We start from the raw sequence: 15,218 nt of genomic DNA, 5'->3' as shown, positions 1-15,218 counted from the left end.
CATTGATGAAATGATTGAAGTGGGGTATTATATCTTTAATTGGAATCATGGATATCCATCAGTGTCTCACTGAAAAGCACAAAATCATAATGCAGACAATAACAGCTGGTGCAGTTAAATAGAGAAAATTGAAGCCTTATGAAATGTAGTTATCCTCTCCAGGGTGGTCCCCTTTTTAACATTTAACTTACGTTGGAGAAAGGCAGTGAGTTTGCCTTGCTGTTTCGTCCTTATTCGAATGAGTGCAATGGTTACTCGCTGGTCAACCAGCTCGAGCCTGGATGACCAAACCACATGGTTAATGTACACTGCATGGAAGCTAGCACAGTGTCCTGCGGAGGGATCACTGTCGATGGGTACAAGTACCCATCGCGGGATTTGTCTCTTGCAACCTTGAAATTAAACACTTACTGAAAGTTGACACGGTTCAGAGATTTTGTTGAGGAAACCTGTTTGGGGCGTGTGAGCCGTAAAACAATAGATGGAAGGCACGGAAAAAGAGAAGTCATAGCAATAGCAATAACAATGAAGATGCTAATACATCAGCCTGGTGACCAAAGGAAAAGTAGGATTGATGTAGGCAGAAGTACAAAAGGAAAAGTGCTAGACGTGTAATAAAGCTTGTATTGGAGGACATGCCCACATATCTGGCTCCAGCACTACTTCTCAGTATGAAGACTTCACCTTCTATCTTTACCAACCACTAGGAGCTGGAAGCTGGTTGATACCATTCTGCCTCTCTTTCCCTCCACCCGATCCCACACAAAAATATGAATAGAGAAGGGTCTTGCTAGAGTAGGTTTCATGGAGCTCCCATGCCATGGGCACGTGGGTCGATCACTGATGGACAAATGATAAACTGGGCTGGTGCTGTCTTATGTGTATGCTGCATCCAGTTAGTGATGCCTTTGATTTGTCACTCTTTCAAGCACGTGTCATGATGTGGATGGTTCAGCAATGACTTTGGAGGTCTTTCTTCTGTAGCTTCAAACATTGAATTTAACTTGATTTTGACCAGTTCATCGAACTGGACTTACAGAACTACAGATAATTAAGTAGAGGACAATTACCAAGGCTAAACCAATCTTATAGCTAATATGAATCCTAAGGGCATCACACCTCAAGACCATTTTACATTATTTCATTTGTTCGATCAACAAAATTTACATACACCCTTTGTTGTAGAACATATTACACCTGAATAACAAAGAACTAGCATTAGAAGTGGAGAAACCAAAAGGAACATTCAGTAATCCACATATCTTCCCTCCAGCAACTGCCAATCTTGTGGTTTGGGTTTACAAGTTCATCTATTATCACTACTTCCCTCTTTTCGGGTTTCAAGAATCCTCAAGAGCTCACTTGGACCACAGGGAACAGCAAGAACTCCCTCTTGTTCAAACCCAAATTCCTCCTCGGCCAGCTCTAACAACTTCAAGAAACCTGGATGAGCTAAATATCCCAATTCAATGACAAATCTCTTTAGTTCACCATCATAGATGGTCTGAACCACAAAGTGTCCCTCCTTCACATCCTCTGGCAATGGACCCATATCGTCATCACAATCATCATCAACAGCAGCAGCAGCAGCAGCTCTGACAGTGAAATTTGATCTTCTTGAAAACGTAAAGACTCTTGTTAGCATCTTCCTGACAAGCCTTAGCACCAATGCACCTCCTCTCCTCCTCATCTTCACCAAACAGACCTGAAATGAGTTCATCTCAGCTTCAAGTCTAGCTCACTAGGTAAACACAAAAGGTTGTGTTTATACACGAATGGAGATGGGTCTCAATGAAGATAAGACATGAATTTCTAAATAGAGTAATGCATGTGTTATGCAACAGATTGTATTCACTGTAAGTTCCGATGTATCATTCTCAACTTTCCTATTTCAGTAAGGTGGGTTGCGACATAAAGTGACAGGTCATGATATCAAACCATAAGAATTGTGACGTGATCGTAAGTCAATAAATTATTAGGAGCTTTGGTGAATGCATCTTGGGACTGGTGCAGCAGATAAATTTGGAAGCAGAGGGTTAATAGATGATTTCCTGTGTTAGGGTTCAGAAAGTATGGAGGGAAAAGCAACCAGATGAAACCAACATGATCTGCTTATTGGTAAGGTATGAACTTGATCCAGTGCTATGTTCCAGTGCACCATTGCATGCAAACTGCAGAAAGCCAGGAGTTTGGTAGCAGATGAAAAGTACCCTCAAAGTACGGCTAGGTTCTAACTAGGTATAACAAATGAATATCAATCAAATTATACTAATATTGTTTCCCACATACATAGTTTTTCCATATTCAGCACATGTTAGGAATTTCTTAAAGTGGCCAAATCAAGCCTAGCTCCCTCTCAGGATATCTAGTTCAAGTGGAAATCTACTCACCATTTGTTCCAGTTTTGCCACCTTTTAGGTTGAACCTGATGCTCCATACATAAGTTATAATCAAACACATAATAGACTTCAAACTGCCCAGATTTACTCAGGTGAATAGGTTTTTGGGTTTCCTAAACAAACCCTTTAAATGCACAAATTTATTGTGTCTTCTAGTCATCACATAATCACCCACATAACAATAACATAATTTTCCAACTGAATCCAAAAATTACCTTATTTTGAATCAGTAATAACACATAGAAAGTTTCAGTTTTATGGAATCCCACAAGTTTCCAAAGCATCCTATGGCATTTATTGGGCAGAGGTAAAGGGTGGTGGCATAAATTCTTGAAAGGGTCCCTTCAAGCAGAGACCAGTAATTGAAACCCAGAGGGATGGAATACCATGACCTTAAGAGAACCAAAAATATTGCTATCAAAAAACAAAGACAAAAGATCCTCCTTCAAGCCTATCAAACACCAGATAATACATGCTGCCACTACTACATAATTGGCGCCTACATCCAGTACATGGAGGAATCAACTAAGATCTTGCAAAACCCATGGGATGTTTAATGGAATTCCAAGTATGATCCACAACTAGATCTGACATTTGATCATCCTTGTAAATCTACTTATGCAAAATGAAAAGAGATTACCTTCGCAGGGTTAAATTTCATCACTGGAAAAAGAAAAGGAAATCACTCTTGAAGCACTCCCTAATTGACATAACAAGTTCTGTGTTAGGCCACTCCATGGCTGAAGGAATGGTACACATCTAAACCATATCTTGCTACAACTGGACATTTGAAGAACAACTAGAAGGCAAAAAAGAAAAGGAAAAGAAGGTACAGAGCCATTAATAAGCTAATCCTAAGTGCATTAAAGCAATTTCATGGTTGAAATCAACTGTGTCCAAGGGCATTGAGAGGGAAGTCGACTTATTTAATAGATGGTTGACCTTTTTAGGCAACATCCTAGGTTAGATGACTAGCCATTGGTCAGTGGTCACTTAATTTCTAAGGGAGCAGTAAAAAAGTAGTAGATTCCCAGGACCTAGTTGTGGAAAAGTTTAACAAACACCACGTAAATTGGAAAAACAGTTAGATCTCTTTAACAAAGTGACCAAGGTTGAACATCTTAGTCTACTTCCTTTTTTTTATTGTGAATCTGGTTAAGTGGTGCAAGAGTTAATTTTTTTTTTTTGAGTTATGTCTTTTGTTATGGAGATAAGAAGAGAAGATGGATTAGTAAGTGAATCGGTGGCTGTTATTCCCCCAAAACCTGTTGGTGATCTAGTCACGGGGAATGAAAATTACTTTAAGAAGTGGTAACCTAATTAGAGGGCAGTTTGCATCTATTTATATTGAGTTATTGACCAAATATGGAACTATCCCAACAGATATCATGAGTGCCAAGATGCTTTTTTTTTTTTTCCCAATATTTGAGGGTCTAACACAACTCAACATGATGAAAACACAAATAAACCCAACTCAACTCAAAAAAGATTTGTCCCTTTTTTTCAATATTTGAGGGCCTAACACAACTCAACATGATGAAAACACAAGTAAACCCAACTCAACTCAAAAAAGCCTTGTCCTTTTTTTTTCAATATTTGAGGGTCTAACACAACTCGACATGGCAAAAACACAAATAAATCCAACTCAGCTCAAACAAGATTTGTCCCAAGCTATGCTACATGAGCACTTCAAAATATGTGAACTAGCATGTCAGATATGACATAACATGGTTGATTGTATGGGTATTGGAAGCCTACTCTTGGAGAAATACCCAACAATTATGTCTAGTATATGAAGAGGAAAGGTTTTGTTAGTTCTCTAGAACCTCCCTATGATACGTGCTTGACATGTCCATCTACAACATGGATATTTCAAAATGAGTTTAGGTACTTCATTGGATCTAGTTGTGTTACATAGGATTTGTTTTATCTAGGGTACAAAAGAAGAAGTTGAATACTTTGACAGTCCAAGCATTTTCTTGTTTCATAATATGTTAAGAAAATATGGCAATTTGAGATGGGGTGGAAGAAAGGTTTAATAAGAGGTTAGCCATGTGGAAAAGACAATACATCTCAAAAGGTGGGAGACTTACTCTAATTCAAAGTACAGTTTCCAGTATGCTAATCTATTTCATGTCGTTTTTTTGCATGCCAAGGCTGGTTGGTTTAAGGTTAGAGCATATTCAAAGGGATTTTCTATGGGGCAGTGGGGCTCTTGTGCAAAAACCTCACTTAGTAAGGTGGAAGACATTTGATCAGGGAAAAGGAAGGGGGGCTTGGGCATAAGGCGTCTTTCAATGATGAACAAAGCCCTCCTTTGTAAGTGGATTTGACGCTTTGCCAATAAGAGAAGGGCATTTTGAAGGCAAGTTATTAGCCAAAAGTATGGTAAAATGAAGGGGGGTGGCGCTCTTGTGAGGTGAGAAATGGGCATGGTGTTGGCCTTTGGAAAGCCATAAGCAAAGAGTGAGATCTTTTGAGTAGCATAATTTCTTTCTTAGTGGGTAATGGTCGGAGAGTGAAATTTTGGAAGGATAGGTGGTGTGGAGACGAGCCACTATGTGTTTCCTTCCCCCCTTTGTTTGCCATTGTTGTCTCTAAGGATGTGTGGGTGGTAGATGTGTGGAATCCAACGGTTGATAAGGGTGGTTGGGTTCCTCGCTTCTCTAGGTCGATTAATGATTGGAAGGTGGAAAGTGTGTAGCCCTTTTTACTGTTTCTTCAAACAAAAAGGATGTTGAGGGATGAGGAAGATAGGATGATTTGGACGGTTTCGAAGAGTTGAAAGTTTTCAGTAAAATCCCTCTATTCTGCTTTGGAGCCCGATGATCCTTTTTTGTTTCCGTGAAGCATCATTTGGAATTCTTGCATGTCACCCAAGGTGGTTTTTTTTGCTTGGGAGACGACTTGAGGGAAAGCCTTAACTCTATACAAGGTCCATAAGAGGGGGTTTCCTTCGGCAAACAGATGCTTTCTCCATCACTTTGAAGAAAAAACTGTTGATCACATTCTTCTCCATTGTGCAAAGACAAGGATTCTTTGGCAATTGTTGTTTACTCTCTTTGGGGTCTCTTGGGCCCTCCCCTCCTCGATTAGAGAGACACTCCTTAGGTGGCAAGGGTTTTTTTTGGGTAAAGGTCACAAAAAGCCTTGGAAAGTTGCCCCTTATGTATTTTTTGGACCATTTGGAAAGAAAAAAACATGCTTGCTTTTGATAATGCTGAGTTATCGATCCAAATGATGAAAACTCTTTTGTTTGTAATTTATGGTTGTCGACTAGGGCGTTTGTGGATGTGGACCATAGTTCTCTTATTGGTTTCATTGATTGACTAGGTTCTAAATGAGGGTCGATGATGTTTTTTTGTTCTCTCTCTTCCCTACTTGGCTAAGCCTTTTGGCAGCCAATGTACACTGCCTGTATACTTTGGGACGTTGTTTGGGTGTTTCCTTTTAATTCATACTCCTTTGTTTTACCTATCAAAAAAAATATATATATTATGAGGATTCAATAAATTTGATACCTAGACCAGCAGCCACAACCGACACAAACACCCAAGTTGATGTAATGTAGGTTCCATAAATTTGACTTTGGCCACCAAACTCATTTTTGCCATTTTGTGCATTCCTGACTATCCTACTATAGATTATGGAGAGAGAGAGTTTCTTCATTCAATGGTCAATCCACCGTGCAAACATCTATAGTACAGATCGAACATCCCTTAACTTGTTGCCTTGGCGTGGCTACCTCATAAAGAGGTGATGGATATTGTGGTGATTGTGTTGTGCCTACTGCACCTAACCCCAACTAGGGAGCACTACATCCTTTGTTACCACACTGAAACATCAAGAATTCCTTAGAAGTGCATTCTTCTCAAGTAATTCCAATGGACTCCACTAGTCAAGAAATTTGGAAAACAAAGCCTAGATGTTGAGAAAGATTCACAAGTATTTTCAAGATGGATGAAACTCGTAAATTCAAGTGAATCCAAAGGAAGTGAAAAAGAAAGAAAGAAAGAAAAATAGAGGGCTGATCTATGATTTATGAAAAAAAAAAAAGAAGGAAAAAAATAATAATGGGAAAGGCTCTTCTATGAGAATTGGATCAATAGTAGGCATATGTTCTTAGGACACACCCATTATTTGCTGACATCAGAAACATATGGTAAATAAACTCATGAAAGCCATCAAATTAATATTTTTTAACGAAAAAAATTCATAGATATATGCCTTACCAATAAATACTCTTCTATCCAAAAAGTATTTGTTGTCAGTAATCCCGGAATCTCTTTCTACAAACAAATCATATCTGCCTCACAAATTCAAGCACTTCCAATGTTCCATTGGAGATTCACTAAAAAAAGAGTTCATTTAACCATCTATAGCTGACATTATAAATTACACTACAACAATAGGTTAGAGTACCCTTTTCTCTCAATCATAAAATGGAAATCAAAAACACACTTTTTACTCAATGTCAATCATGGAGGTTTTGTTTTTCCAAATGGCTAACTCTAGGTGTTGATATAAAAATCTATGTTGTTTGGACTCCAATACATTGGGTGTATATACCTATGAGTCAAATTCTTTTAACTCCAAAATTTAGGATATGGGGAATTGACTAAAAAGAATCCAAATTTTAGATATGGATACCGGGATACAACATAATAAAAGGAGAAAAGGAAAAACCAATTTGAAATCAATTAAAAATATAGATTTCTTTGATAAAACCTTCCTATTCCTTTTCTTTTATCTTTATTTTTCTTCCTCGTCCCTGAATATTTTAAAATTCTCTTTTTTCAATGTAATAATCTGCTAAGGAAATTGAAAACAAAAAATAATCAAAATCAAATAGCCAAATCCAAAGCAAAGGAGGAGTATCCAACAAGAATCCTACATCCCACTTGTCATGTTGTGTTGACACAAGTATGCAAGCTAAAGTTAGAGAGTTTGGATATCATAGGTAAAATTAAATATTGAGCCATATAATATAAAAAATTTAGAGAAGAAGGTTCAAATTTAGATATTATAAGACTTGAACACATCAACAATCAACTCCCAAGTCTTACTATCCTACTAGCCAAATATTAATCCAATACAATTCAACTGACTAAGATTCATTAATAGTTCTTCAAGTTGGAATAGGATTGAGAACACAAGATTCCTTGAAATGGATTGGTAGAACATCAACAATGACAACGAGTCTATGATAATGGAAAAACAACTTAAAACATAAAGTTGTTGAATAGAAACATGTCTTCATGTGGATGATAGACGGTTTAAGGGAAATATATGGCATAGAATTGAGAACTGGGAACACAAGATTCATTGAAATGAACTAGTAGAATATCAACAATGACTGAGTCCATGATAACGGAAACATGACTTAACACAACTGATTTATTCCATAGAAACAAATGGAGCCTAAGGCTTCATGCAGATGATAGGAAGTTTGAGGAAAAGAAAATAAAGAGAAAAACAAAGGAAGGAAAGATAAAGCAAAAGAAGATTAAAAATAAGTTTAAGATCAATAAATTGATCCTTTTATCCTTTTCCAATTTATTCATCTTTTATATAAACAATGAAAAATTTTAAAATGTATATCAGTATATGTTTTTAATCATTTTTATAATATTGTATTTTCTTTCATATTTTTCATGTCAAACCAAACAAGAGGATTTGGAATATCTTCCTTGTTTTCCTTTGCCTACTACTATACAAGATCCAAGTGGGTTGTAAAGGAATTTCTTATGTGATTTCACACAAAACCATATGTGATAATGAGTTTTGCTCAAGCATTATCACTCCATGAGCTTTTTAAATGTTAAATTGCATTCATATATCACTATCTATAATGGAGCAGCTGCTTAAAGATACCAGCGATCTAATTAATATTCTCCAAGTTGATTGTTAATGGAGCAGCTGCTCGAAAGATATAATCCATCTGATAATATTCTCTAAGCTGATTGTCTGACTCAACTAATTCTTCCAAGAGGCAACTTTGACCACATGATCGTAAATTACCGAACATGCTAATGAGATTTTAACCAATAGCAAGAAAAAGAACATAAAAACTAGGAAATTAAAGCTATCTGCAAAGAATCCATCAAGCTTAATAGTACAACAGCAATTTTCATTAAAACTAATGATGACCAGACACACAATTGGCACAATTTTAACAGCTACAATCTTCCTAAAGAGACTTGGATTCTTCCCCCCTCCTCTCTCTGGAAATTACATTCTAGTCTCACTGAGAAAAAGCTACTTGCATTTGGTGTAGGATTGTATAGCATTTGGTATCCATACGTCCTTTTGAACACACAAAACTATAGAGAGAAAAAGATGAAGCCGGCTATTGTGTAAGGTGCAAAAAATATAGAGACGTCGTCCGGGTTCTGTTTATTCAATCCAACTTCGACTGTATAGATTTATGCTTTAAATGGCCATGCCCGACAATGAAAGTGAAACATCAAAACATAACAATCCCACATATCTTCGAGAATGAATGAACGAATATATACATATATATAAACAATTATGGCCATTTATTCAAGATACTGCTTATTAACAAAATGCATTACAAAATTATCTAGAGAAATGAAGAACATAATAGGAAGGAACGCACAAATGGTACAAACAGATGAATCAAACGGTGGGTTTGCGCTGAAAACCAGTCCCCGGATCATCGCTGCAAGGGACAACCTCGAACCCAGTAACCATGGCGTCGGGTGGACCACGGCGGCAGCGCTGCTCCATCTCTTGAACCGAATCTGGAGTCCCAGAAAAGAGAGCCTCAACGGAGCCATCCCTCCGATTTCGAACCCAACCCTTCAGCCCCAACTGGGTGGCGTTCTCAATCGTCCAGTTCCTGTAGAAAACCCCCTGAACCCGTCCCTTCACCACCACCCTAACCTGAAAAAACCCAACAAATAGTCAAATACCCATTTGTAAAATTGTGAATCATGATGAGGTAGGAGATGAACAGAGAGACGGGTCCATACAGTTTTGGTGGGGTTGGAGGGAGGAGGGTTTGAAGAAGCTCGAGTAGTCATGGATGATGTAAATGATGAAAGAGGATGAAGACGGTGAGAGAATCTAGGAGTTGATGAAGTAACAACACTCCATTTTTGTGGATGGTTCTGGAATGATGAGTGTCCCAGTCTGCGGATTACAAGAGGCCTAAATGGCGTTGACAGGGTTGGCGCCATTTGCTCACTCCCACCATCTCCCTTTTCTCGCCCTTTTATTCCTTCAATTTCATTTCATTTCTCGTATCATTCTCACTTACAAATTCCTAAAATCCAGCCCAGTCCAACCCACATCAACATGGGCCTCTACATTCTTCATTCACTTCTCAGTAAACCCAGCCCAGTCCAAATTCAGAAAGAAAAAAAAATCTAAACAGGCCCCATATCTGGACCAAAACATTAGGCCAACAAAAAGCCGAAAAAGAAAGCCCAACCGAAGTCTCTTTCAGTCATGCTGACCTACTTCAGAAAATAAACGTGCAAGGTGCAACTGCACCCAGACTTTTCACGACGCTTGTGGATCACACTGCTGATTCATAAGCCCACAAAGTCAAAAAAGTAGAATCCACACAAAATTTTCAAAACTTTCAATTTCTCGATTTTAACATTCACAGTCAAAAGACTCCAAGAAATTCAAACAAAAAGACCCTAAAATTTAGGCTTAAAAAACGAAGGACTCTTGGATTCGAGACTAATGGAAAAGCCCGTTGTTTATGTTAAGGTTCGATTCAAACGCCTGGCTCTTGTGGGCATTTTTCGACAACACCATACGCCGCCTTAATTAATGGTCTAGGGTCCCACATTCTTCTAGCTAATACTGAATACCAAGCGCAACTTTAAGGACTCTTACTTAAAGTTTTAAAGTCCACTGAAAATATTTATTACTTTTGATTTTTTTATTTTTTTTTTATTCCCCTTGCTCATGAGATTGGACTTTTGGCTAAAACCAAAACCAAAAAGGGCTGCTGTATTAAAATAATTACGAATTAGTATCCACGGGTGGTTTTGAAAGACCATGCGGACAAATATATTAGTTTATTGATAAACCTTGGTATAGAAGTTTTATTTTTGCTTATATAAGAAGTTTTGTTTAATAAAATTGCCTTGTAAAAATTATGAGTTTGGTGAAAGAAAAATGATTCCAATTAAAAAAGGTTATAATATTAGGATAGATATTGAATTGACAGAAAATATGAGAAAGAAAAAAAAACGCTGAGATAGAGAAAAACAAAACATAGAATGCAAGAGACGTGGTAGGGCCGTAGGGGAAATTCAAGGGGGCTGGCGTCCAAATTCAAACTCCAACGAGGCGCCATGTGTGAATGACGTGGAGTGGGCCACACACGTCGACTTCATGTCTGGTGGCTAACCGCCGTCGGTACATTACTCTCCTTGGGCCCAAAAAAACCAAACCTCTTTCATACTCCCCCACCCCCATGGCCCACTTCTTTGACGAAGCCCATTTCTGATTTCAACATGCCCATGGTCTCACCATGCCCATGTACATCCATGGTATAGACATGGCATGTATGTGTATGATGCCAGCAGAGCGAAGCAGAGTTGGAGCTGAGTCAGATTCATGGAGGGTCCATCCTTGAGTCACCTCCTCCTTTCTATGTTTGACATCTGTCTAATGATGATGCCATTTTCCATTCCCTTCCATTTCCTTTTAACTTCATTATCTTCTACGGTTTTTCCTCAAACTCCTCTAATTTTTAATTTTTGTGCACCCATTGGATCACCCACCATTCACCTAGTTACCTCACCCCCATCATCTTATTGGTCAATACAATACACAACGCCCGTGAAACCCATGGTGTTAATTTTTAAATATTTGCCACGCCCGTCACAAACGTTACAATATAATTGTGTTCTTATTAAGAATAATTTGGTGGCCAGCTTATTTAATCTCAATTCTACCTTAACGCTTATTTTCAAGAATAATAAATTATACAGGAGGAGTAAAATATTAATTCATAAAGTGTTTGTTGCGCCGTGATTTGAGAATTCATCTCGTGATTGTGCTGTATGAAATTGAAAATAAATTCGGTATGAGGACACAAGGACATTCTATCTACCAAGTATTTGAAAACAAATATTAAATTTAGAAGTATTTTAAGAAAATAAAAAAAGTAAACATTTTAAATTAATTACAAATAAAAAATTAAAAATCAAAGTCAATTGATAATGATTCTAATTAAAGTGTTAGGTGATTTTAGAATATATTTATAGTATTTTTAATATTTAAATAATTAAAAATTTAAAATATTAAAAATATTTTTTAAAATCATTATCAAACGAATTTTATAATGTATTTAAAAGTAATTTTAGAAAATGTCTCTAATATTTATTACACTTGAATGATAAAAAAATTTAAACATTAAAAACATTTCCTAAAATCATTATATCAAATGAATTTTCATAGTACGTTTTGATGATGATTTTATGAAATATTTATAAACTTTCTAATATTTAAAAATTTTTATATTTTAAGTATTTGAAAATTTAGAAACACTTTATAGAATCCATATCAAACACACTTAGTGTTTTTAGACTAAAAAGTGTTTTTAAAAATTAAAAAAAAAACCTCGAATTATTTGACAAAATTTATAAAACATTATTTAAAATATAAAAAAAAATCTCTTATAACATTAAAAAATTATTTAGTGTTTTTTGAAAAAATATTATAAATGATTTTCTTAAAAATACTTTATGAAAAAATATTGGCAAGTGCGTTATAAACATAGTTAGCATTATGATGTAATAAAGCTTATATTGAAAATAATGTTTCAAAAATGATTTTATTGGAATAAAGATAATTTTAATATTTTTAGAATTTTAATTAAAGAAATATTTACTTCTCCATTGTGAAAATAATAAATTGTGTTTTAAATATAAACAAATCAATTTTCATAGTTTGAAGCTCACATATGGTAATTTTGTTTGAGAATATTTTAAAATAGTAAAAAAAAAAAAAAAGTCCTTATTTGAATATATTTACTATTTTTTTTTTTTTTAAATAAAAATTAATAGCAAAATCTATAATAAAATATAGTAATTCTTGTATTAAAATCATGGATTTACCTTATTTTCTTAAAAGTTATTTTTAATTTCTTTAAAAAATCACAATAATTTTTAAAAACGCTGTGTTAATTAATTAATCACAAGGTCGGTGAGATGGAAACGCGTGACGCGTTGGGGGAGGGAGTCCCTGTTGTCGGTGGAGCCAAAACGCTGTGTTGGTTTTGGAGTACTGCAGTGGAATTATCATGTACTACCACCCAATAGCTTTGTACTACTGCCATTCACTGCAATATCTTAATCATTCTGTCACCATTTCGGAAACTTCCTACCGCATAATTCAACGATTTAACAACAGTAAACGACGGTGGCCCCTTGATTTCATAGACAATGTTTCATGCTCCACGTTGTTTTCAGTGTTTCCGAGGCATGTTGTTTGGACATTTTTCTGGAAGCTTCCCTGCACCTATATTCTATCATGCTCCACGTTGTTTTCGATGTTTATCACCTGATTTAATAAATGATGTAAGGCTGTTTGACGACGTTTTCCAAAACAGCTCTCTAAGGTTGCATTTGAAAAACGTTTTTAAAAACAATTTTTGAAAATGGTTATGTTCTTACGTTGTTTTTTATGTTTTAAATATAGTATTTTATTTTTAATTATTATTTATATTTATATATTATTTTTTAAAATAATTTAAAAAAACAATAGAAAATAAGTAAAATACAATATTTGAAAACACAATATTTTATGTTTTTAAGAAAAGAAAAGTAAAGTTAGTTTGATAACTACTTTTTAAAACAGTTTTTTGTTCTTAAAAAAAAAAACCTAGAAAATTTGTTTGATAATAAAAGAATGTTTTATATTTTTTGTTCTTAAAAAAAGGAAATAAAGTATTTTTAGAAAATATATTTTTATTATTTTTATTATTTTCACTTGTTTTTTATGACTATTTAAAAAAATAATTATTAAATAGAACCTAATGTATTTTGAGAATAAAATCCTATTTAAAATCTTGAAATGTTCTCAATATATTTCTATTTTTATATTTTTTTAAAACAACATTTACATATGATATTTTATTTGTAATTATTCTTCATACTTTTATAATTATTTTTTAAAATAATCTCAAGAAATTAAGAGAAGACAACTAAAAACCATTAAAATATACAATCTAATTTTTATATTTTTAAATATTTTCTAAAACTAACCTTTACATGCAATATTTTATTTTTAAGTACCATTCTTTAAATTTGCATAATTATTTTTCAAAACTATTTTAAAAAATTAAGAAAAAAACATCATTTTTCAAAACAAATCTCAAAAACCTATTTGAAAAATAATTGAAAACCACACGTGTTTTCAATACTTTTTTGTTCTAATAAGAACAAAAAAAAAACTATTATTCAAAATAACTGCCCAACATAACCATAGTTAGTGGTGTTTTCAAAAAAGTAAACACTAATATACTAAAAGCCCACCAAAATTAAATTACTAAATATGGAGGAATGGATTGGACGGGCCATTATTAAAATGATTACGTGACTCGATCTTGTTAAGAAAAAGTTGTGACAGTGGTTAGGTGGCTTTGGTCTGAAACAAAGGATGACCTTAGAGCAGCTAATCCAACAAGAAGCATGCATTAAGATGGGGTGGAGGGTGTGGATGCATGAACAATGCCAGAGAAGAGGACGTGGAGTAGCATTAATATTAGAGTGGAATTGGGGCAGGTTTCCATTGTTGTTGGATCGCAATATGTAGAATATTTGTTGGCATGTCATCATCCATATAAAATCATGCAGAGGAGAAGATTATTATATGGCAGTGGAGTGAGTTGGTGATTCTTCGTGATGTACGTGGATTTATTCACGTAGTGGAAGGCAGATGGCATTTAAAATTAGGAGGAAGTATCCTTTACATGTTTTAAATGAACCTCGCCTTTGTGATTTTTAGCTTTCTACTTGTCCAATGGGGCATACATCTAGTTGATGGAGATTTTTTTGTCCGATTAGTATATATATATATATATATATATATATAAAATTTGCTTTAAATTTTTCTTCTTGTTTTCTTTCATTTAACTCAAAGGTAAAAGGTTGTTAGAGAGTACTATTTGAGAGTTGAAAAAAAAATGCTCATGTCACCATGCTTGTAACATAGAAATAGTTGTTGAAAGTAGTTCAAAAAATTAGTTTTTTTTTTTTTTTCCTTTTTTATGCACATATTTTGTGAGATCCTCTAATATAAGGAAAACGATTAGAAAAATATGTGAAATAAATTTTTTATTAAGATTGTTAAATTGTGGGTACAAACTTTATGGTAATATTATTTCATAAAAATATATTTTTATGATTCTTTCACCTTGTTTAGATGAATATGAAAATATATGGTTGTTGAATCTTTGTGATAATGTTTTTTTCATAAAAGAATATATTTCTTTAATTCCTTTACCAAAAAAAAAATCTTTGATTTTATATATCAATCGAGCCACGTGGCTTGTTACTGAATGAATTCGTTAAAAGGCGAAGATAGGGTGTAGAGTACTTCTATCATTTCACGGATTTGTAAGGAGATTTTGTAAAGCATTTTCTTTTTTATGAAGCCTCTTTTCCCATGGAATCGTGTCCATCCATCCCAGCAGTCCTCCCATTGAAAGAAGTCACCCTTGAAATTAAGTAATTAAATTTTAGAATTTCCCAAAATTTAGTTGCTTAATTCAAAGAATTTTATTCTTTAATTTTAGTAATTTGTCTTTTTTTGAAATTTGTTACT

At 34.6% G+C, this 15,218-nt stretch overlaps 1 protein-coding gene across 3 annotated transcripts; it reads right to left on the bottom strand.

Annotated features, from left to right (window-relative positions):
- Positions 1 to 1,086: 1,086 nt before the first annotated feature.
- Positions 1,087 to 9,622, bottom strand: LOC117919802 (acylphosphatase). Of its 3 annotated transcripts, none has more exons than XM_034837061.1 (3): positions 9,398 to 9,622; positions 9,022 to 9,308; positions 1,087 to 1,705 (listed from the first exon to the last, which is right to left on the bottom strand). In XM_034837061.1, the coding sequence occupies exons 1-2, from the start codon at positions 9,602 to 9,604 to the stop codon at positions 9,042 to 9,044; spliced, it is 474 nt and encodes a 157-aa protein (XP_034692952.1). In that variant the 5' UTR covers positions 9,605 to 9,622; the 3' UTR covers positions 1,087 to 1,705; positions 9,022 to 9,041. The 3 variants fall into 3 exon arrangements, with proteins under 3 accessions (XP_034692952.1, XP_034692953.1, XP_034692951.1); XM_034837062.1 differs by having other exon boundaries at positions 1,087 to 1,690; XM_034837060.1 differs by lacking the exon at positions 1,087 to 1,705 and having other exon boundaries at positions 8,891 to 9,308.
- Positions 9,623 to 15,218: the final 5,596 nt, after the last annotated feature.

This window comes from Vitis riparia, chromosome 8 (genome assembly GCF_004353265.1).
Source record: "Vitis riparia cultivar Riparia Gloire de Montpellier isolate 1030 chromosome 8, EGFV_Vit.rip_1.0, whole genome shotgun sequence".
NCBI lineage: Eukaryota > Viridiplantae > Streptophyta > Magnoliopsida > Vitales > Vitaceae > Vitis > Vitis riparia.
The sequence above is the reverse complement of the archived record's forward strand: the minus strand, read 5'-3'. Positions and strand labels throughout refer to the sequence as shown.